The following is a 22837-nucleotide window of genomic DNA, read 5'->3' as shown; positions in this document are numbered from 1 at the left end:
CAGCCCATTCCCACGAGAACAGTCCTTATGGTTCCACTGTGGCCGGCCCGGCCTTCTTTTCAGACGCTGCTTGATAGGTGTCCGTACCCGGGGCGTTTTTCCTGAGGCTTCGCCTCTTTCAGCAGGCCGAATCGGTCCTGTCCGTGACTGGTTCGGCCTTCTCTTTGGCTCTTCGCGTCTGGTATTTTGACGCAGGTATCGCCATCTCTATGGTGTTCAGGTGGCTTTGTTGACGGTGTCCCACCTGCGAGCTTCGTCTTGGAGACTGTATGACGTTTATTACGTCTTCTCGCGTTTTGTTTCCCCTCCGGCCTGCTCATGGGTCGCCTGAGCCATCCTGGTCCTTGTTCAGGGTGCCTTCTTCTCTTCCCCTCAGTTTGTGGTAGTCCCTTCGGTTTCAGTTTCCTCCTCTTTGGTACTGGTGGTAGCTTTATTGGTGTGCAGCCTTTCTCTGTCCTGGCGACGGTCGAGACGGCTGCTTTCCGGAGGGGTTCTTGGGGTATTGGTACTTGTTTGGTTTGGCCAGGGGGTGCGTCCTGTGTTGTCCAGTTGTGCTTTTTGCTGTTGCCGGCGTACCGTGCCTGGGGATGCGCTGTGGTTGATCCGGTTCCTTCGTTCCCTGTTTTCAGGGCTCGGGTCTCCCGGGTCGTCCGCAGTGTTTTCCTTCTTACTGCGGTCTGTCTTTGCGCCCGTGCTGTTCAGACGTTTGCAGCAATTGCTGCTGTGTTGGTGACGTCTCGGGCTCATTTCGGGCGCAGGGAATTGTGGGTCGCACAGGTTTTTGGCCGCCCATCCATATGTGCGTCTGTTCTTGGGCGTTCTTGTTGCCTTGGGTCGCAGGTTTGCGACCGGTTGTCTTGGCTTTGCGTTGCAGAGTTTGTGGCGGCCGCCTCCCGGGTTAGCCCTTTCTTTTCCTTCTCTTTGGGTATGAAGCTCCAGGGAGCCGTAGGGGCTCCCCACAGAAAACCAGCGTTGAATGTAATGAAACGCCATTTTCTGGGTGAGCCCCGGAGGCTCCCTGGAAACCCTCCCTCCCACCGGTCGGCGGTTTTTTCGCGTTGGTTGAAGCTTAGCTTCCGAACTGGAGCTTGGCAGCCGGCGCGGTAGGTCCGGGGCTCCCCCCTCCCCCTCCCGGGGTGGGGAGGGCTGCGCGGACGATCGGCGCGGCAGTAAAGTGTGATGTTTGCTTGTTTGCTTGTTTCCTTGGGATTGTAGGGAGTTTTCTACCTCTCTGTTCGGTTTTTGTTGTAGTTTCTTACCATGTGGGGTTTGTTTTGTTACGCCTACCTTTCTGGGTGCCTAACCCCGGTCGATGGCAGATAAGGAAAACCCCCAACCATATGGGGTTTTCCAGGGCCATTGCTCCCTGAAACCTCTCTGAAGGGGCCAGGTTCTGGCGCTGGTCCCTGGTAGGTCTGAACTCCTTAGCTAATGTCCCGGTCTAACATAACACACATTAGCCCGATAAGCTCCAGGGAGCCTCCGGGGCCCACCCAGAAAATGGCGTTTCATTACATTCAACGCTGGTTTTTTCTCGGTTGGTGCAGTTTCCCGCCGACCGAGAATACTCGGCTGGCTGCAGTTAAGGTGTTGAATAAAATTCTATGATCATATGAACTCTGAAATATTTTCATAAAACTGAACTCTGAAACATTTAGAATTTTTCCCATAAGAACTCTTTAAGAACGTATCAGTGATTTTTGGTCTGAATTTTCCCCATAAGAAACCCTTAACTCCAAATGAGTGATTTTCAAAAAAAAAAAAAAAAAAAAAAATGACCGTAATTTATTTTCAGTAAGACGGGAGCGAACTTTGACACTGAATTTTTCTAGAAGATTTTCTTAAAATTCTATGATCTCTGAAATTATTTTCAATTTCTGCCATAAGAAACCTTTAACTCCAAATCGGAAACTAGGAAATTTATCAGGAAACCCAAAGACCCAGCGAGGAATAGCCAAAATTTATCAGGAAACCCGACAGTCTATGAGTGACTGGGAAATTTATAAAGAAAACTGAAGACCCAGCGGTGACTGGGAAATTTATCAGGAAACCTGACACCCCAGCGATGATTGGCCCCAAAAATTCTCAATCGTCACTAGGATGTCAGGTTTTTGTCCCTCCTCCCGTCTGCTCTGTATTTCCCCCATTTGCTGTCGTGATTTCAGCTCCCTTGCATCGGCTGCATCTCCCTTTATTGTGGTGGACATTTTCTTTTCTGTGGGTGCTTCCCCACATGGCTGCCAGGGTGATGCTGCGGTTTGTTTACATGTACCTGGTTCCTGTTTGCATGTGCCTGTGCCTCTTGTGTTTTGGGGGCATTTTTTTTCCCTCCGTCTGGAGTTTTTTCTCCTCCCGTTGCAGTGTCTCTGTTTTGTTCTTTCTTTTGGGACGTTTTGCCCTTTCTGTTTCTCTGGGAACATTTATGTGTTTTATTTTTTGCCTAATTTTGTGTTTTTCTGTCTGTGTTTGGGTTCTGGACCCAGTGTCCATTCCTGTTTAATCTGCTTGCTCCCACGGATTTTGACCCTCGGTTTTTGGTCTGTTTCTGGCTATTTTCGTCAGGGGTTTTTGTCTGGGTCTTGTGTTTGGCTCCTGTGGTGCGTTTCTGCTGGCAAATGTAGTAGTATGGGCTCACCCCGGGTTCCTTTGTGCTTTTCAGTTTCGTTCCGGAGGTTTCCTTCCTCTTGGGTTCCCCTTTGGAGGTTCAGGTGGTCCTTGGTAGTTACCTCCTGTGCTAAATAAGAAGTGCCTTTGAGCGGTGGGCCTTTGGTGCTGCTTTTGTGCCAGTGCTTTATCCAGAGCCATCTTTGTCTGGTCAGCGCGATGATCGCTCTGCTTGCAAGTCGGCTTCTTGCATTTCTTATACATCTTTTGTTTTTTTCTCTCAGAGGGTGCCGGTCCCTTTGCGGGTTGTCCCGTTGGTGAGGAGCTGGGGGGGGGGGGGGGGAGTCTTGTTCTGTTTGCCCAGGCTTGGTCCCACATTTCGGGTTGTCCTCCAGCTTGTGGTGGTGTTGGGCGGCTCCTCCTTCTCTGGGGGGTTAGGAGCTGACGGGGCAAGCTTCTTCCTCTTCCTTACATTGGGTCATCTTGTTCCAGTTCCGTGTGTGGGTCTTCAGTTCATTCTGGTTTTGTCCTGTCTGTACTGCTGGCTTTCTTCTGGGCGATTCGTGTCCCAGTTCTGGCTTCTTTTGGGGCCGGGTTATTGGGTGGTGTGTCTGGCCTTTCGGATTGTGTGTTGGCGTGTCCTGCTTCCTCCGGGGTTCAGGGATTGGTTAATTTTCTTGGTGGAGCAGCTTGCTTCTCGTCTTGATTGCCTTTCCTTTGGCCAGCTTCTGGCATCTCGCGTTTTCGCGTCTTGCCCGGTTCGTGGTGGCCTATCTTTATCTGCTAGGTATTTGGGTGTTGGCCCACCTCGACGGCTGGTTGGTGTGGGCTCCCAGCCAGTCAGGTTGTCTGCTCGCCAGAGGGGTGGTTCTCTCCTAGTTCACCGGATTCGGGTTCTTAGTGAACTGGAGGAGATACCATTTGGTTCCGTCCCAGGTTCGGCCCTGGCTGGGTCTTGTTTGGGACTCTCGGACTGCTTCCATGTCTTCCTCTGGAGGCATTGCTGCGGCTGTGATCCCGCCTTCAGCTGTTTCTGGGGATGTCCTGGGTCACTCAGCATTTGCTCGAGCAGCTGTGTGGAAGTCTGAACTTCGCTGTGATTGTTTACCCGCTGGGTCGGGTTTGGTTGCGGCATCTGTTCTGGTTCCTTTAAGGACCAGAAGCCTCTCTCTCAATCGCTGGGTTTGACCTCCATGGGCATTGCATCGCCGGTTTCCTCTTTGGGTTTTTCGTGGTTCAACGCCTTGGCACCTACCTGAGCTCTCACTTGATGTGTTTACGGACTCCTCGTCTCTTGGCTGGGGCTTTGTGTCCTGTGCTTACCAGGCTGGCCATGGGGCAGTGGGCTCCATCCTTCCATCGGGCTCACAGTACGGTGCGGGATTTTGTAGCAGTTTGGCTTATGCTTCATCGAATTTGGCTCGCTCGGGACTCTATGATCCGGCTACATTCGAACTGCATTCCAGTGATTCATTGCCTGAACCGCGGGGGATCTCTGCAATCCATGGCTCTTTGTGGCTGGTCACTTAGAGTGGCGCTTCTGTTGAGTTCTCAGGGTTTAGCTCCATGCAGTTCATATCCAGGGAGTGTCCAATGTTCTGGCAGACAGCCTGTCGTGGTTCAGTCCCCTGTCTACGGAATGGATGATTGAAGCCGACTCGTTCAGTTGGCCCTGCTAGACGTTCGGGCCCCTGGAAGTGACCTCTTTGTGTCGGTGTGGTCAAGGCGTCTCCCCATATATGTGGCACTCTTCCCTGACTGCACTGCCATCGCGGTAGACGCTTTTTGGCAGGACTGGTCAAGGTTTGGTTCCCTGTACCTCAACCGGTTCAGCTGTTGCTTTGGGTTCTGGTTCAGCTCGAGTCTTATCGGATCGAGGGTGGAGTCGGCATGAATGAGCGACGCATGCAAGTCAATACCACTGGTTGTATAGTTGAGCACTTCATATCTGTCTTTTCTTGAATATTGGAACTACATTTGCCTTTTTCCAGATATCTGGTAATTCTCCCATCTGTGGCATCCTATACTAATTGTAATATATTCCAAGCGAGTATTACTCAATTTTTGTTTTCATCTTTTAATTTTAGACTTATTATGTGAAGGAACTACCAAATGCAAGAGCTCAGAAATAAGGCTTTGAAGCTCCTGAAATGCTCCATTTTTAGCCATACTGTTCACTTGCTCTCGATCCCTGTCTTTTCTTTTTTCAGGCCTGGGTACAGGTTTCATGGCTTACCAGGTTGTATGTGAACTGGCTTGGGTCAGTGAACACCAGGTTGAGTGAGGTGCTGGCACCTGGTGGCAGGTTTAAACTTGGCAGCCCAGTAAATAGTTTGTGTAAGCTTTTGTTTTGCAATTACTTGTAATAACAAACCAGAGCTTGGAATGGCTTGGAATTTTTTATATCTTTCAGATAATTATTTCTAGTCTGGATGCCAGTGACTCCTTCACACATTATGATCCCTAATGAATGCTTGAAAATTCCCTGTTATGCCTTGATGTAATATTGCACTTGTTTGATTGCTCAATTCATGTCCAAGGACACACTTGGATCTTGCATGATGGACCAGCTGAATGATTCAAATTATAAATAAGCTTTTCACTAAGGTTCAAAGCCTTGTTTTTACTCTATGCCTGAACAGCATTTTGACTAGCTCTTTCAATACCCATAAACAAAACATTTATGTTCCCTAGTGTCATGAAAATATAGGGTTAGAGAGCTTAATTTTCTTCAGTACAACCTTGACAATCCATATAAATTGGTTCCAAAGCTTGTTCCCTGATCTTACAGATATTTTAAATTTTAGCATTCTTTGCATTTTTATTATCTTTCACTAAATATTTTTGTATCTTACCATAAATGATAGAAGACATGTTTGTGCATGTTTAGAGACAATAAACAGGTATTTTTAATATAAAATTATTAGATTTTTTTTGGATAGATCATCCTCATCCTTGTATGCTGCCTGATACAACGCATCAAAATTTTAGCCCCTGAGCATTTTTTCATCAATCTTTGCCACCAGAATTCTCTCTTCTGGCAATATATAAATTCTAAGATCTGTACTTTCTGCTTTTTTGTTTCAGAAACAGTGCTTGTGCCAACACCACACTATTTTGCCAGGCAACTCACTCCCACAACAGTCATCACTTATTCCATTATTTTAGGATTTTTGTCTGTTAACCTTAAACTGTGCAAAACCTCATATGGTGTGTGACGTTGAACTCAGTTTTTAAAATTTCTAAAACTCTTTCAAATGTTTTGTGAATAATCTACTAGGAAAATGCTCCAACTTTGTCTAAATGATACCATTGTAACTTGAAAAACAAGAAAATAAAAAAAATTATAAAATTGAATATTGAAAACTTCAGATTTTGAAATCAGCTGCAAAAATATAAAAATATCACCAACTGTTCATTTGGTGTTATTATGCTCTCAGAATAGCATGTGATCTTCATTTTGATATATTTAGAATATAGGTTTTCAGTATAGTTTACTGTAAAAAAATTGTCAATGTGGCATTTAAAATATGTGCAAATTTAGACAATAAAAATTTATAACTCCAAACGTTTAGAGAGTGTAAACAAATCAATTTTATAGGGATTGTAGAACAGACAGCTGTGCACACTGTATGTAAAAATGGTGAGAATCGGTCAGAAACTAGATTTTTGGATACTGAAGTAAGTTGAAACTCTAGTTGTAGATATAATTGAAGTTGAAGTTATCAACAATGAATAAGGCAGTTCTAATTCATAAATTTACTTGTATGTTGTAATAAATATTGTTTGGCATTTGTACTCAAGTATGTGAAAGTTGTAGGTCAATGTGTGTAGAAATGAAGTCCAGAAAAATTAACCTCCCCCCCCCAAAAAAAATATAGGGATTATTATAATAATGATTTAGGGAATATATTTAGGGTATACGTTATATAAGTAAAAAAGCCCTAATCTGGTCCCTGATCATCAAAACAACCTAAAGAAACAAGGAAAATAGTTTGAAATCTGTAAAAAAAAAATCATCCAAAAAAAATTCAAAGTCCTAAGTTCTGAGTTGTAACTTAATTTATTTGTTGACCAATTTAATTCTTGCTTCACATAGTTTGGGATGAGTATGCATTCTCCAGGATGTAAAGGTTAAAATAAATTCAAAATAAACAAAGGAGGAAAAAAAAATCCCAAATAAAAATATTTTTTTTGACATGGTTGAAAGTAACTGATTACTTTCTGATTAAAATTTGGCAAGTGTATTTATATGATATATACAGTAACAAAATAGATCATAATAACAAAATTACTCATTATTTGTGTTATTATGTAATACTCAGCAATGCTATAAAGGCACCAAGCTGTATATCCACTTTGTGGACACTTCTTACTACTATTCTTCTTTGTGTGTCGGACAGGTGCTTGCATCTCTTTATTATTGCATTATCCATCAGTTCCAGTTAATAGGAGCCGTTCTCTTTATCAACAAAACAATTTTTTTTTTTTTTTTTTTAAATATTCATCCTAAAATCAATTTCTGAAAATATTTTTATGAAAGTTTCACGAAGCTGAAGCCAATAAGTTGGAGATTTAACATTTTTAAGTAATTTTTACATAATTCAATTATTTTTTTGAATTATGCCCTCTTCAATGTCACACATCATATGATGTTTTGCACAGTTTAAGGGTTAAGATATGTCTTCCTCCTCCTATCTGATCTAGTCAAAGAACTCTTGCTAACAGATATATTTTCTACTCATAAGTAATTTACTATTACATGAATAATGGATGCAATACCTTGAGTAACAAGATATAATGCCACACATGGATTGGACATGTCCAGTATCAGTAGTACTTGGCCACTAAAAAAAAACTCACAAATTATACTGTACATGTTAAGTTCTGTATAGTACAAGTCTTGTATGGACACCACAACAACCATGATCAGATATCACCATAGGAAAATCACTGAAGGAAGCTGATGAGATCTTGTGTTACCCATTAACTAAAGTGTTCAACACCACTAGAGACAGGAGAGCTATTGGAAATCTGGAAAAATAAAGGCAAATGTAGTATGAGTATTCAAGATAAGGGACAGATATGAAGCACTAAACTACAGATCAGTGTCATTAACATGCATTCCAGGCAGAATGCTGAAAACAAATCATCAGTGAAAAGGATTGTAGAACATTTGGGGAAGTCAATTTTATAACAGGCACAACACAGCTTGAGACAGAGAGAGAAAATCATGCTTAAGAAACTTGGCTGAATTCTATGACAGGAGGACCCAAATAAGATAAGTGAAGAATTGATTAGTAGTCTGCATCTTCCTAGACTACTAGCAAGTATTTGATACAGTTCCTCACGGTGGCAGCTCCAACAACTGTAAAATATTTTAGGAGACCAGAAAGTCATTATATTTTTGTATTGGCTCATATAAGATATTGACTGGGGTTAGTTAATATCATGGAATGTCAGCAATATCAACAGAGTCTCGGTATTACAGTCGGTTTCGTTCTAGACTCACAATAGAGAATTCAAGATTCAAATCCTGGGTAGCACTGAAATGGTTGGGTGCATTTCCTTTCATCTCGTGCACCTGTCCACTTAACAGTAAATAGGTATCTAGGAGTTAGCGTGTTGTGGGTTTGCATCCTGGGGAGGGTCAGTAATTTGACCATGTGTGTGGGGGTGGGGAACATTGATATAAGCCATTGATATAAGTATGTTTATACATATTATATGTATAAACTGGCTGCCTGTCCCCTGACACAATGAATTATTATTAACATTATTATCTAGGAATGTGATATAGTAATTTCAACTGGGAGGGAAGGATGAGGGCAGTAGCCCTTTTATTCTGTACAACTTTTATACGGGTACATCAATGACAATTGGTAAATCTGCTGCATTATCGTCACCTTCACATTATGTGCTGTCAATACAGCTTACTCTCACAATTCTCTATTATTTTTTCAGCATACTTGAACCATTCTGTCTTTTCATGTCTCTTTTTTTTATAATCTCACTTGCATGTGCTTGCCGAGGACAGCCTAATTTTTTGTACATTCTTGTTTCTTGGTGTAAGCAGATGGGCGCTGCTTCACCTTTATGCTTGCCAAGCCAGCATGTAGAATCTTTAACAAATGTTTCAGGTGCTCATTCAAGAGTCTTTAATAAACACTTGAAGGCATTTGAATGTCTGGGGAAGAATATACATGTGGCCACCCCTTCAAGGATGGGGAGTTCCCAGAGGGAATGCGGCACCAATGACATAGGTAGAATATACTTTTACAGTTTTTTGTTTATGTTGGCTGTCCTTGCACTCTCTGTTCTTGATTTTGCTTTCAAGGTTATTTTACAATTTTTTTATTTTTTATTTTTTTTTGTACATAATTTTACATAAATAGCCATCTGTATTATAAACATTCAAAATTAGGTTATTAGTTGCAATTCTTTATGGCATTACTTTTTAATTTCAGGTAATCTCAAATCATTTTCATCTAGTAGTGAATCTCTTGATTAATACTTTGTGGATGTTTGGCATAATAGTTTGTTGGAACCAATACCTCATCCTAAAATGATAGTACTTATTGGAACTATTTGGTCGAGCTTACAAAATGGACTATTGCAGCTAGCAATGTTCACATTTTGTACTGTTAACTTTGCAGAAACTTGAAAATCTAAACCAAACTTAAACATTCCTAGGCCTAGTATAGTAAATGTACTTTGAGGCCGAAGATAGCATATGTTAGGCCTAGGATTATTTATGCTTTGGGCAGGTTGAGTTGGAATCTCTACTACTTTTCCATTTTTTTAATGCCATTTGGACTAATTCAGTAATACAAGCATAAACTTTTTGAAGTCCTACGATCCATTTCTGGAGGGGAGAATGATGGCTCCCTGTTCAACCAGTCCTCTTACAAAGAGCATCGCATTTCGATCGTATGCGTTACATAAGGCCAAAAATTGTTGTACTTGAAAATGTAAGCGGCTCACGAAAGTGATTTGGGTCCTCTGATAGATTAGCAAAGGACACTTTTAATTTTACCATTTTCATGACATTGGGAAACCTTAGGAGCACAGGCAGCCCTGTTGCTTGCTACATTGAGATAGTTCCACACCTATAAGACACACTTGCTCTCCTACCAGAGACCAGAGGCCAAAATCTGGTTCTCACTGTCTCACGGGGAGCAGGGAATTCATGATTACCCTCACCAGAGAAACAAACCCCCAGAAAGATAGTTAAGCAAAATGGACAACAAGTATTACAGAAACAACTCTGAAAATGATCCACCCAGTCTATTAGTACAACTGGTTTTGTTCTTAACTCACAATTGAGGATTCTAGGTTACATTCCCAGGCAGTACATAAATGGTTTGGCATGTTTCTTTTCACTTAATGTCTCTGTTCACTTAGTAAATAGGTACCCAAGATGTTGACCAGACCACACACTAGAAGGTGAAGGGACGACGGCCTGGTCGAGGACAGGGCCATGGGTTATCTTAAGATGATTTTCCCCCTCCCAGTCTGGCCCGTTGTCGCCGTGAGGGGGGCTTAGTGGGTGGCTGCCGGAGTGTGATGCTCCATGGGTCAGTCCTCTGTCTTTTTGCAGCCTTATTTTCCTGCTGCTGTCTTTACCAATTGTGCCAGACATCTTTTCCTTTTCCTCGTGTTTCATTTTTCTCCCCCTCTTCTCCTTTCAAATTGTCATATCCCGCTGACCTTTTGCCTGTTTTGATCATTCTTTCGGCCTTCTTTTGTTTTGATGCCTGGGTGTTTGAGGAGGCATACTCTTGCACCCGTAGAACTGTAGTACCCAACATCTCGAGCGATTGGACCCTTTTATTGCCAATCCTCCTTTTGTCACTGAACCCGCTCTCGACGGACTGACGGTTCTTAAGGTGGCGTTTGTGGGGCGTATACACACAATGCACTCCTGGAGGGCCCCAGCGAGATCGGCAATAAGTCTCTTGTTGGGTGTCCTGCCTCTAATTGTGGCTCCCTGGTGGGTGTGGGGGCACATTCGTGAATGAAAGTGTTTCCTCGTCTGTATGTCAATTAATGTTCCTCTTATACCTTCTCGGGCTCGTGGGGTGGGCAACCAAGCCCCCGAGTCGGCCTGTGTTGGAAGACCGGGCTCTGTAGCCCCCGCTACATTAGGCCCCGACCTTGCTCCTCCTTTGACCCTCCTAACTACTCCCCCTCAGCTCCCCTCCCTCCTCTGTGGTTGGGTCGAGCCCCAAGCCCCCAGTGGTGACCACCTCGTCCCCTGGCACAGCTCAATCTCTAGTTGTGACTACTGCGCCTTTTAACCCCTCTCTCTCTCTCTCTCTGGGGGTTCTCAACGCCGTCCTCGCCACGGCTACACTCGCTCGATTCCTTCCCATACTGATGCGTATCAAGCCTTGTTTGGTCCCGCTTCGTGGGCCAAATATTTTGATCTCCCTCTTGATTCTACGCCTCCTGATGATTTCTCCCTCCATAGGCACCTTGTTGATTCAGTAGATGTCTCTGTTATCTTCAACCCCACCTGTCTCGGTACACGTATTGTTGCTGCTGCTCCTCAGGATGCAATCTCCCGCTTAGCCGCCTTATCCTGCCTTGGCGAGACCCCTGTTCGGGTCTCCAAGAATGCTCAGTTGAATGCCAGTGTTGGCACTATTCTCCTCCCATTCCATGTTGCAACCGGTGTTTGGAATCTACAGGATTGTCACCAAGATATTCGGCATATCCTCGAAGCCCAGGGCCATTCTGTCCTCCAGGTAGACTCGTTTATTCGTCCCCCTTGTGGTCATCGCCGTCAACCCCTTCGGGTTGTGAAGATTACTTTTGATGGTAAGGTTATCTTGAGTTGATTTTTTTTTTTTTCCCTGCGGCCCAGTCCTCGACCAGGCCTCCACCCCCAGGAAGCAGCCCATGACAGCTGACTAACTCCCAGGTACCTATTTACTGCTAGGTAACAGGGGCATAGGTTGAAAGAAACTCTGTCCATCGTTTCTCACCGGCACCCGGGATCGAACCCAGGACCACAGGGTCATGTGTCCAGCGTGCTGTCCGCTCGGCCCCCTCCACTAGGACCCTTCCGCTCTGTCATTCTTGCTGATGCCAGGCTCTGTCCAGGAGTACATTCCCTCTCCTCGGCTCTGTAATGAGTGCTGGAGGTTTGGGCATGGAACCCTCCGCTGCTCCGGTACTGTCTCTGTCCTGTGTGTGGGGACAAAGGTCACTCTAAGTTGGAGTGCACTTCTCCCCAGGCTCGCTGCCTCAATTGCGGTGAGACCCACCCTACCTTCTCCTGCGCGTGTATACATTACAAGCTTGAGGCAGCCGTCCTCAACTTGAAGCACCGGGAACGTTTGTCTTTTCCTGAAAAGAGGCGCCAAGGTCACTGTCTCCCACCTTATGCTAACGTCTCTTATGCTCGCGTGTTGCGCTCTTTCTCTCCTCGTCCTTCCTCAATCTCATAACTGTTTCCAGCCCTTAGACCCAGACACGCCCATCACCTCCTCCTCTGTTCCTTGAGTTCTGTCCCGAAGGGTCCCCCTCATGGCTCTGTCTGGGGTTCCCCTTCTTTCTGCCCAGTCTGTCATGTCTCCTGTGTCTTCTTCCTCATCTCCCTCCAATCCTCCTTCCCGTCCTTCTCCTCCGTCTCTTAGCTCTCCCCGCTGCCTGTCAGTGCGGGCTGATGTCCATCGCTCTCCCAACGGCCGTCGTGTTTGCTCTTGTTTTGCTTTTCCTGTTGAGATGCTTGAATCTGTTGCCCAGTACATTGTTGCTGGGACGCCTGTCTTTTTGAGTCAGAAGCGAAAGCCTGGCTCCTCTCCTCTCCTTCCTCCTTCCCGGCTGGTAAGAAGGCTTCACTTTCTTCCGCACCCCCTACCTCTGACACACTTTCTCCATCCCCTCCCATTTCGGTAGTTGCGCCCCCTGTTCCTGCTATGGAGGTTTCTTTGACCCCCGCTTCTCCTTCAGTTGCTGCCCTTGCTGAGGTGCACTTCCTGATTTCTGCCCCTCCTGCTGCTGTCCTTGACCCTCAGTTGTCCCCCCCTTCCCCTCCTCCTCCTCCTCCTGTCCCTGCACATCCCCTTCTGGTCTGACCTCTCGCTCCCTTCCCTCCATCTTTACTCAGTTTACCCATGCCCCCTAACCCTGACTTCGCTGACCCTGACCCTGCGCTTCTTTAACGTGCTGTGTTCCCTTTTAACCTTTGTTTCTTCATTGTTCTCTGTTGCTGTCCTTTCTCTTCTTGTTGATGTCTATTCTTCAGTGGAACATTCGTGGTTATTACTCCAATTTCCTTGAACTCCAACTTCTGATTTCACGGTTTTCACCCCTTTGTGTCTGTGTCCAGGAGCCAATGCTTGATGCTCGTCCTGGTCGTTTCCGTGGCTGTTCCTTTCTCCCCCCCCCTCCCCAGCTGTTGCTGGGGCTCCTAACTCTTGAGATTTGAGATATATATACAAGAGTTGTTACATTCTTGTACAGTCACTAGTACGCGTAGCGTTTCGGGCAAGTCCTTAATCCTATGGTCCCTGGAATACGATCCCCTGCCGCGAAGAATCGTTTTTTCATCCAAGTACACATTTTACTGTTGCGTTAAACAGAGGCTACAGTTAAGGAATTGAGCCCAGTAAATCCTCCCCGGCCAGGATACGAACCCATGACATAGCGCTCGCAGAACGCCAGGCGAGTGTCTTACCACTACACCACGGAGACTGTAAACTGCTCTCTTCTGCTCTCTTGATTTGCTCTGATGTTCCCTTTGTCCCCTTACTTTTTCCATCACCTCTCTATTGTTCTGCTGCCTGTATCTTGACAACCGGGGGTCCTTGCAACATCCTTCCTCTCGCCTCTGTCTTGCTTTAATGATATCAAAAGTATCCGAGTCACCAAGAATTTTATCGAGGGATAAGCAACCGCGGGGGATGGTTGGAAAACAAGGCACACGCTCGTCCCGGAAGTCAGGACATTCAACAAGGATATGCATGACCGTAAGAGGGACAATGCAATTTGGACAATACATAGCAGGGCGGCGCTCCGTTTAGTGACCGTGACCCCTCCTGTGGTTCCTGTTCCTCTTCACCACCTCCCTCTTTCTGTCCTGTTATCTCACTTACAGGATTCTCTTTCAGTTCGTATTTCTAATATTTCTCCTTGTGTTGTTCCTTCTTTGGCCCTCATGGAGAGTCCCTCTTCCGCAGAATTGTACATCCTTAACCCTCATCACTAAAGCTTTTACTCCTCCTTCGGTTCTGAAACGCCTTTTCCTTGAGCACTTTTCTTCACACTCCCTCTCCGTTTCCATCTTCACCGATGGGTCTAAGTCTGCGGACAGTGTAGACTACTGTTGTTTTTCCTGACAGCACTTATATGTATCGCTTACCTCCGAAGACTAGCATCTTCACAGCGGAACTTTATGCTATTCTCTGTGCTCTTCGTTTCCTGCTTTCTCGTTGTCAATCTTCCTTTGTGGTTGTCGTTGACTCTCGTAGTGCCCTCATGGCTCTCGGGTCCTTTATTCCTGTCCATCCGGTAGTCGTCGAGATTCAACATTTGCCATTTCTTATCTCTAGTAAATTTAAATCCGTAGAATTTTGCTGGGTTCCCAGCCATATAGGTGTTTCTTTAAATGAGCGTGCGGATGTTGCCGCTAGAGAGGCTGTCCGCTCTTGTCCCGTTTCCCGTAAAGGTATTCCTTATTCCGACTTTTACCTGGTTATTCATTCCTCCATCCTTGCCCGTTGGCGGTGTTGTTGGTCTTCTGTTGTTGGTAACAAACTGCGTACTCTTAAGTGTAGTGTGTCCTCATGGCCTTCCTCCTGCCACCGTAATTGGCGGTGGAAAATGGCTCTGGCATGGTTGCGTATTGGCCATACTCACTTAACTCACGGTCACTTAATGGAGCGCCGCCCTGCTACGTATTGTCCAAATTGATTTGTCCCTCTTATGGTCGTGCATATCCTTGTTGATTGTCCTGACTTCCGGGACGAGCGTGTGTCTTGTTTTCCGACTGTCCCCCGCTGTCGCTTATCCCTCGATAGAATTCTTGGTGACTCGGATACTTTTGATATCGTTCGCCTTATGTGTTTCTGTTCTCATAATGGCATCCTTGGTGATATTTAGCGGCCTCTGATTATCCCGCACATTTGATGATGCTACATAGCCTTCCCGGTTTGGTGCCTTCTTTTGATAATTACTTACTTGAGATGATTTTGGGGCTTAGCATCCCCACGGCCCGGTCTGCAACCAGGCCTTCTTTTTGTTGCACACCCCCCAGGAAGCAGCTTGTAGCAGCTGTCTAACCCTTGGGTACCTATTTACTGCTAGGTAACAGGTGCATCAGGGTAATTACCTAAAATTCAGGGTGAAAGAAACATTTTGCCCATTTGTCTCCGCCTCTGGAGCGAACCCGGAACCTCAGGACTACGAATCCGAAGTGCTGTCTACCCAGCTGTCGACAGCTGTCAAGGAGCATCCTGGGAAGGGTCAGTAGTTGGATCTAGGGGGGAAGGGGAGATACTCTGTGTATCTGGGAATCGACAGCCCTGCAGCCCGGTCTCCAACCACTCCTCCAGGTTAGTCGTCTGGTCAAGCAAGCTGTTGGATGTGGCTGCTCACAGTCTAGTTGATGAGGTATTCTTTGGAGGTGTTTGTACAATTCTCTCTTGAACACTGTGAGAGGCTGGCCAGTTATGTTCCTTATGTGTAGTGGGAGTATTGAAAAGTCTTGGACCCCTGATGTTGTTAAAGTTCTCCCTCAGTGTACCTATTGAATCTCTGCTTTTCAATGGGGGGTATTTTGCACATCTTGCCATGCCCATTGGTCTCGTGTGATGTTATTTCTGTGTTCAGATTTGGAACCTGTCCCTTTAATATCTTCCACACGTATATTATTATGTATCTCTCTTATCTACGCTCTAGATCATACAGATTTTGAACTTTTAATGTCCCAATAATTAAGATGACTTAGAGTGGATTCTAGTGGTAAAGAGCACACTCTTTAAGTTGGCAATTTCTCCGGCTCTGAATGGGGCTGTTAGTGCAACAATATTCCACCAAGAGGGCACTAGTTTCTTGAAAAGTATCATCAATGGTATGGCATCCCTTGTTTGGAAGGTCCTTGTTATTCAACCTGTGATTTTTCCAGCCCGTCCTCCAAAAATGGGGAGGTAAATATAACGGCCCCATAAGTGCAATTATGTACAGTACTATGTAAGGCAGTCAGGAATTGTACTTATTTTCACTTAGTATTAAACCTTACTGTCAAATATATTGTGAATATTTGAGTTTACTTGAAAAGCTGAATAGAAAACCATGCCCTAACCTAACCATCTTAGTTTTTGAAGATAAGCATTTTATTGCTTCTTAATTACAATTACTACTTAGCCTATAGCTATATTGATATTATAGTTTTGGGTCATTATATCTCAAATCACCAAAAAGTCACCTATGGCTTCCACTCGACTCTCTCCAAATGCCATGAAATTTTATAGTAAGATAGCTCTAGACCCCAAATGACATTTTGGAAAATATTAGAGCTCAATCTGCATTGGTTCTTAAATAACAGATTCATATTCAATAGGCTCTCGTCCCGTTAATGCGCAAGTACCACAAAAATGACCAACTTTGACCCTTTGTTAAATCACTTCTATTGCCTGTAGGAGTGTGAAATTTGACATAACAGGACAACTTTTGGTGTAGAATAATGTAGTGTAATAAAAAAAGCAGTATGGGTGGCCATTCAGCTATCCATCAATGCTAAAATCACTACCAAATTTTGTTGCAAGAAATTTGGACCCCAATTTGGAAACCACTTACTCATCAGCAAAAGGTCTAAATGCCATGATCTTATGCAACGATGTATAACAAGCACAATATTATGCAGTGATGCAATAGCAACTCTGTTGCATCCATATGTCCAGAGGTGGCCCACTTGAAAGTTGGCCAAAAAAATGTGCAAAACTAGCCAACTTTCAAGGTAAAATATCTCAATATGCATCATTCCCAATTTGGTTTTGAATGACACCATTGGCTAGAGCAGATTTTTCTGTACAAGAGTAACTTTTATTTAGGTTGGGATCTGAATTCCTAGTTCAGCCAGAGGACTCTGAAAATGACATACACTACCTTGGTGTGATATCGAAAAAATGAAATTATGATTCTCCATCTTTGTGCACTGATCATAACTTTTTTTTCTTTCCATTCTTTCTGGGACACATTCGACTAAATTCTTCACCCTCAAAAAACTGTACTACCCTTTCCTTCACTTCCTCAGGAACTGACTTGCCCTGCATTTTCTTAGGAATCGCTAGTATTCCCTGTTTTTCTTTCGGTTCCTAGCTTCACGAACCATGTATTCTGAAACTTTGAATTGCTCCATTGTCTTTTTGATAGACCAGCTTTGTGGCACAAGGGTTAGGATTTGCATTTTTTCTTGGCGCTTTGCTACATGGAATTTTAGCTTCATTTCTTCAATGAGTTTATTGAAGTGTTGGCAATTTGTGCACTGTTGGCTAGAGCTTGGTACCAACAGGTTTTGGCAATCAATATTTCCAATTGCAGCAATCTGCTCGACAATTATTTCCTGTGCTTGGCTAATCTTGCGCTTTGCATAACCATGCTTATCCCTTGCACTAACTCGTTGATATTTAATAGGTGAGATGCCTAATACTGATAAACTTGTGTTTACACTTTCACAGATTTCCATATTATCAGCAGGGCCATCAGATTCAGTAGAGCTGGACTCGCTTGCCTGCTTACTGTCGAATTTCTTTCTGCATGAATTGCACAACTTTTGACCAGGCTTAATACTGACTTTGAGCATATCAGACATTTTCTCTGCAGTAGCTACTGTGATTGGTCGCAAATCTTTTTCCTTTTTTGCAAAAATTCAAATTTCGTCAACAGCAAAGCTTCATGATGGAGGCATACTCCATCTCCATGGAGGTGGATTCTCCATCCAGGTTCAGTTCACTTCACTTTGATATCAGTTTTTGATCTTCTGCACTATACTGTTTTAAAAACTTCAAGCCTTTGTTGGGAGTGTAGGTTGTCAAGTGACATTCAGAAGAGCCACGCTCATGGCTAGCAAGAGCACATGGCAATAACCCAATGGAATCCTGATCCATGACGTATCTGTAATTGAATTCAAATCAAATTATTTAACTAACTGAATACAGTAATTTCATGTGAGACCTGTAATACATTAATATTAATATTGCTTTTTATTTATTTGTGTATTTATTGCAAGTAAATACACAAATAAATAAACAGCAATGTTTGACCTGCTGACACGATACTACAAAGATGTAAAGATAAATATAGAACATGAACCTAAAATAGCACTGTTTGTTTAATAATGATTCTGAATCCCACCCAAAAATGTTCTACCCAATGAAGTTTAAAATTTTGCAATCAGTTTGGATATCAATTTGCTAGCAGTCATGATCAGTGCACAAAGAAGATGGAGAATCATAATTTGATTTTTTCGATATCGCATCAAGGTACTGTATGTCATTTTCAGAGTCCTCTGGCTGAATTAGGAATTCAGATCCCAACCTAAATAAAAGTTACTCTTGTACAGAAAAATTGCTCTATCCAGTGGTGTCATTCAAAACCAAATTGGGAATGACACATATTGAGATATTTTGAATTGAAAGTTGGCTAGTTTTGCACAAAAAATTTTTTTGGCCAACTTTCATGTGAGCCACCTCTGGACATATGGATACAACAGAGTTGCTATTGCATCACTGCATAATATTATGCTTGCAAAAGATCATGGCATTTAGACCTTTTGGTCATGAGTAAGTTGTCTCAAAATTGGGGTCCAAATTTCTCACGACAAAATTTGGCAGTGATTTTAGCATGGATTGGTAGCTGAATGGCTACTCAAACTACTTTTTTGATTACACTGCTCTATTCTGCACCAAATGTTGTCCTGGTATGCCAAATTTCACACCTCTGTGGGCACTAGACGTGATTTGATAAAAGGTCAAAGCTGGCCCTTTTTACGATATGTACGCATTAACGGGATGAGAGCCCATTGAACATGGACCTATTATTTAAGAACCAAAGCAGATTGAGCTCTAATATTTTGCACAATTTCATTTGGGGTTTAGGGTTACTTTATTATAAAATTTCATTAGATTTAGAAAGGGTCGAGTGGGAGGCCTTTGGTGAATTCACATGGAATGTCCCTTTTATAAAACAAATAAAACAAAACTAAAATATTTCAATAAATTGTAAAGTACTGTAACTCAGGATATTTTCAAATTTTGTATAAAATATCTATTGTTTAATAAAACTGAAAAAGAAATTCTTGATATTTAAAACTTGTGTATAGCGAACTGAACTTGAAAACTTTATCCTAAAATTCTGAAGATCTTAACAGAAAACGAGGAAAATAAATGGGGAGGTAACTGTAACAGCCCCATAAGTGCAATTATGTACTATGTACGACAGTAAGAAAATGTACTTATTACACTTAGTATTAAAATGTATTGTCAATTCGGAGGATGGGTTGAGCTAATATATCATCGGCCAAGTGTTACATCACCCCGTTCTCCTAACGTCGCATTTTGACGAATACTTAAAACGGTATTGTATTATAAATCATTGGTTTAAGTGTAAACTGAAAATGTTTTTTTAACTGTGTGAAGAATTTCATTTTCTGTAAATAAAATTCAAGGGTACACTTAAATTGATTTCGAATTCTGTATTTCACATTTTGGACAATATTATACTGTACAGGTATTAACATAACCAAACCCTAACCTAACCATGGATAGAGTAGAAAATAGCACTTCGCACAATAGAATATCAGTAGATATTCTGAATCCATTACCGTGAGCAGATTTCCTCCTTGAGGACTTCCAGAAGGCATCTCCAGTTGCAATAAATCCCTCACTCTATCATATCAGGGTTGGTCTTGTGTAGCTTGCCATATCGAAGTTGACTGTACTTAAAGTATGGAAAAAATTATTGATTTACACAATACAAACTATAAGACATAATCAGATCTCTCCATTGTAGAAAAATATGTAAAGGATCTGAGAATAATAATGTCTGATGACCTAACATTTAGTGACCACAATAAAGCAAATAAAGTGTCAGCCAGGAAAATGATAGCATAGATTATGAGAACCTTCAAATCAATTGATCCCGGCACAATGCTCGTCCTATTCAAATCACTTGTGCTGTCCCACCTTGTGTATTGCTCGATACTCGTGTCCCCTTTCAGTGAAGGAGAGATTTCTGAAACTGAGGGATTACAGAGAACATATATGGCATACATAGACACAATAAAACACCTATATCTATTGGATCCATCTCAGGGCTCTCAAAATGTGCTCTCTGGAAAGGAGACAAGAGAGAGATCACATAATATATTCATAGAAAATCCTGGAAGGCCAGATCCTAAATTTGCACATTAAAATAACAACTTACTGGAGTGAACGATATGTTAGGAATGCGGAATAGAGGCAGTGTGGAGTAGCCAAGTATCATAGGCACAGTCAGAGAGCACTATCTGAACAGTCCACAGTTGTTTGGTATCCTCCCACCAAGGATAAGAAATATTACTGGAACAAAAGTTGACTACGTCAAGAAAAAATCTGACAGTTGCTGTACCAACTGGATTGTAATGAATGTGGGCCTGTGGGCTGCCCCAAGCAACAGCCCATTAGACCAAGTTATCACAAGTCAAGCCTGGCCCCAGGCTGGGCTTGGGGCATTGAAGAACTCCCTTTGCTGTACGTTTCACTTTGCTGTACTTTTGGCAAACACAATTTGGCTTCTCCCTCAGACGTGTTTCTTTCCCTGTTTTCGTCCTTGAATGGCTCTGTTCTTGATCACTATTCATTTTGGAGTAAATATAAAATGTATAAAGGCAGTAACAAATATAGCCGAGGAAAAATAGCTGGAACGGTCACACGTGCTGGACGTGAGGGGAGGCCACAGGGGTCACGAGAGTAGACATGATAATTGGCCTACCACAGGGCAGGCAGTGCCATGATGCCACATGGGCCATCATAAATAATGGGAAGACATTAGTGAACATTTTAAAACACATCCCATAATGATCGAAGAAAAATGGAATATTAACGAATGTTTTAATTTTGGACGCAAAATGCGTCACTGCTGGACATCCGTGGAGCTGTTTATGTACGCAATATCCGTCAGCAGTGGCTGAAAATGTTAAGACACTTATGGATGATGTGACTTATATATGTGGAGTGATCTTAGTGTGACTAGCAACAGAGTGCCACTAAGGCTACACCTCGGAAAGAGGCTTTTTATTACATTCAACACTAATTTTTTTTGTACGTTTGACTAAATAGTTACAATAAGTACTATGATTATTGGAGGATTAGCTGGTTAAAACATGTTCAGTATCATAACAGAGCAGTGTTTAGCAGTTTCCCATAACAATTTAAGCCCAAATTGTATTACAGTATGCTGTACCCAAAACTTCAAAGACACATGTATCACTCGTGCGTATTGTACAGTAATATTATAGAGTGAATTCTTGGCAGCATACCAATTAACAATGCTCATATTTTTAGTTTATGCATATATCCAAATAAATTATTTAGACTTCAGTAGTTACAGTATTATTAAAAAATTAATATTTGCTTAATTATCCCTTTGAATGCAGTAAATTTTTAATATACTAATATTTTTGCCAATTTTTTTATTTACATGATTATTTAAGTATTTAAATGAAAATTAGATTTTTGTGTTTTATATACCAGTATTATGTTGTCTAGAATTTTATCATAAATTTTTCATACTCTTAAATTTCAGTTCTGAAGTAATTAGTTTCCAGACAAATTCTTCACAAAGGGTTCATCTTGCAAATTGCAAAATTTTGTATTGTGTGCATGCATAATGTAGTTCTAAATAGAGGATGAATCCTTGGTCAGTGTTAAAAAAAAACAAAAATAAAGGGAGTACTTTAACTTCATTTATTACATGACTCTTTCCACTTAAAAATTTAATGAAACTATGATGGAAAGATTTAAATTTGCAAATTTTGCAAGTCTTGCTGAGCCCTGATTTCTTTTTTTTACCATAGTTCTTTACCTTGCATTTAAAATTTATTTAATTTTATTGTATATACTTTCTATATCATGTGAAAAGGGATCAGGTATAATGTTGTTCCACATCATTCAGGTACAATATTGTCCCACACCCTGATCTTGCTTCCTCAGCTTGCATAGATTGAGACTTATGGAACAAGTTCCCCCATGTTGGAAGAGTTCTTAATCATAATTCTACAATGTTTTATACCACTCTGAAACATCTTCAGATAAAGAATGAATACAGGAGCTTAAACACATGGGGAAAGGATTGAGGAAATATGGGGTGGGATTGTAATGGGTACCAGCCTCAATTCTTTATTTCTCGGTTTTAGCTGGCCGTTAATTAATGGTTCTGATGTTAACCATGCTCCTGTTGTAATTTTAGCCTCCACTGTTACCTTGTGCTCTTGGTGTTTGATCACCAAAAATGGCCACAGACACCAGACAACACTACTGCAAAAGGTTACAACACTTACTAAACCAGGCCTCTACCCCAAGCTTCTTAAGAGACTTTAAATGCTGCCACCACCTGACTTCATAACCTTTGAATAATTACTCTGACTGCGGAGCCGGAAGCGGCCAATTAATCCAGGAATCGCAGAAAGGACATCTGTATTTAGTTCAAGGGGAGGCTATAGTTTACGTTAAGTGCGGTTCAAATAAAAAAAATGAATATACTTTATATTAATAGACTAAGAGGTGTTTGAAATGCCCACAGGAAACTTGCTGAATAACACAGAATCGTGAATTTATGAAAAATAATATATAAATCAGGGAAACTATTCATTACACAAAATTCATAAAAAGATATATCAATGGGAAAAAACTCGCTGAACCCCATTAAGTCGATGGAATTTATTAAACTCAAATTTGTAAAGAACACTCCCTAACTGAAATATATTAAATATATTCGTACCTAGAGGTAAATGAAATAAATTTACAAGTAATGTACTGAACTCTAAAATAGCGTTTCTACCTAAGCCACTTCACTGCGCCAACAGAGTATTCTCGGTCCGTGGGAAACTGCGCCGACCGAGAAAACTCTTTAGGATTTTTTCGTACCCATTCTAAATGTGTGCGTGGTTGGTTGTGTATGAAATTGACTCTTAGGACCTACAGTGAGAGGCAGCCATCTTGGAAAAAATTCCCACAATGCCATAGGG

The 22837-nt window shown here is 42.3% G+C and overlaps 1 protein-coding gene across 6 annotated transcripts in view; it reads left to right on the top strand.

The window, feature by feature from the left end:
- Positions 1-22837, top strand: part of phtf (putative homeodomain transcription factor) — a 97282-nt gene that overhangs the window by 38677 nt on the left and 35768 nt on the right. For 3 of the 6 annotated variants that reach the window (XM_069317672.1, XM_069317680.1, XM_045744959.2), the window contains one exon: positions 8745-8867. The exons of the other annotated variants lie outside the window; for them this stretch is intronic. In XM_069317672.1, coding sequence (XP_069173773.1) covers positions 8745-8867 — 123 coding nt within the window. The remainder of the gene's footprint in view (positions 1-8744; positions 8868-22837) is intronic. 6 annotated transcript variants of the gene reach the window in all.

This window comes from Procambarus clarkii, chromosome 8 (genome assembly GCF_040958095.1).
Source record: "Procambarus clarkii isolate CNS0578487 chromosome 8, FALCON_Pclarkii_2.0, whole genome shotgun sequence".
Lineage (NCBI taxonomy): Eukaryota > Metazoa > Arthropoda > Malacostraca > Decapoda > Cambaridae > Procambarus > Procambarus clarkii.
The sequence above is the reverse complement of the archived record's forward strand: the minus strand, read 5'-3'. Positions and strand labels throughout refer to the sequence as shown.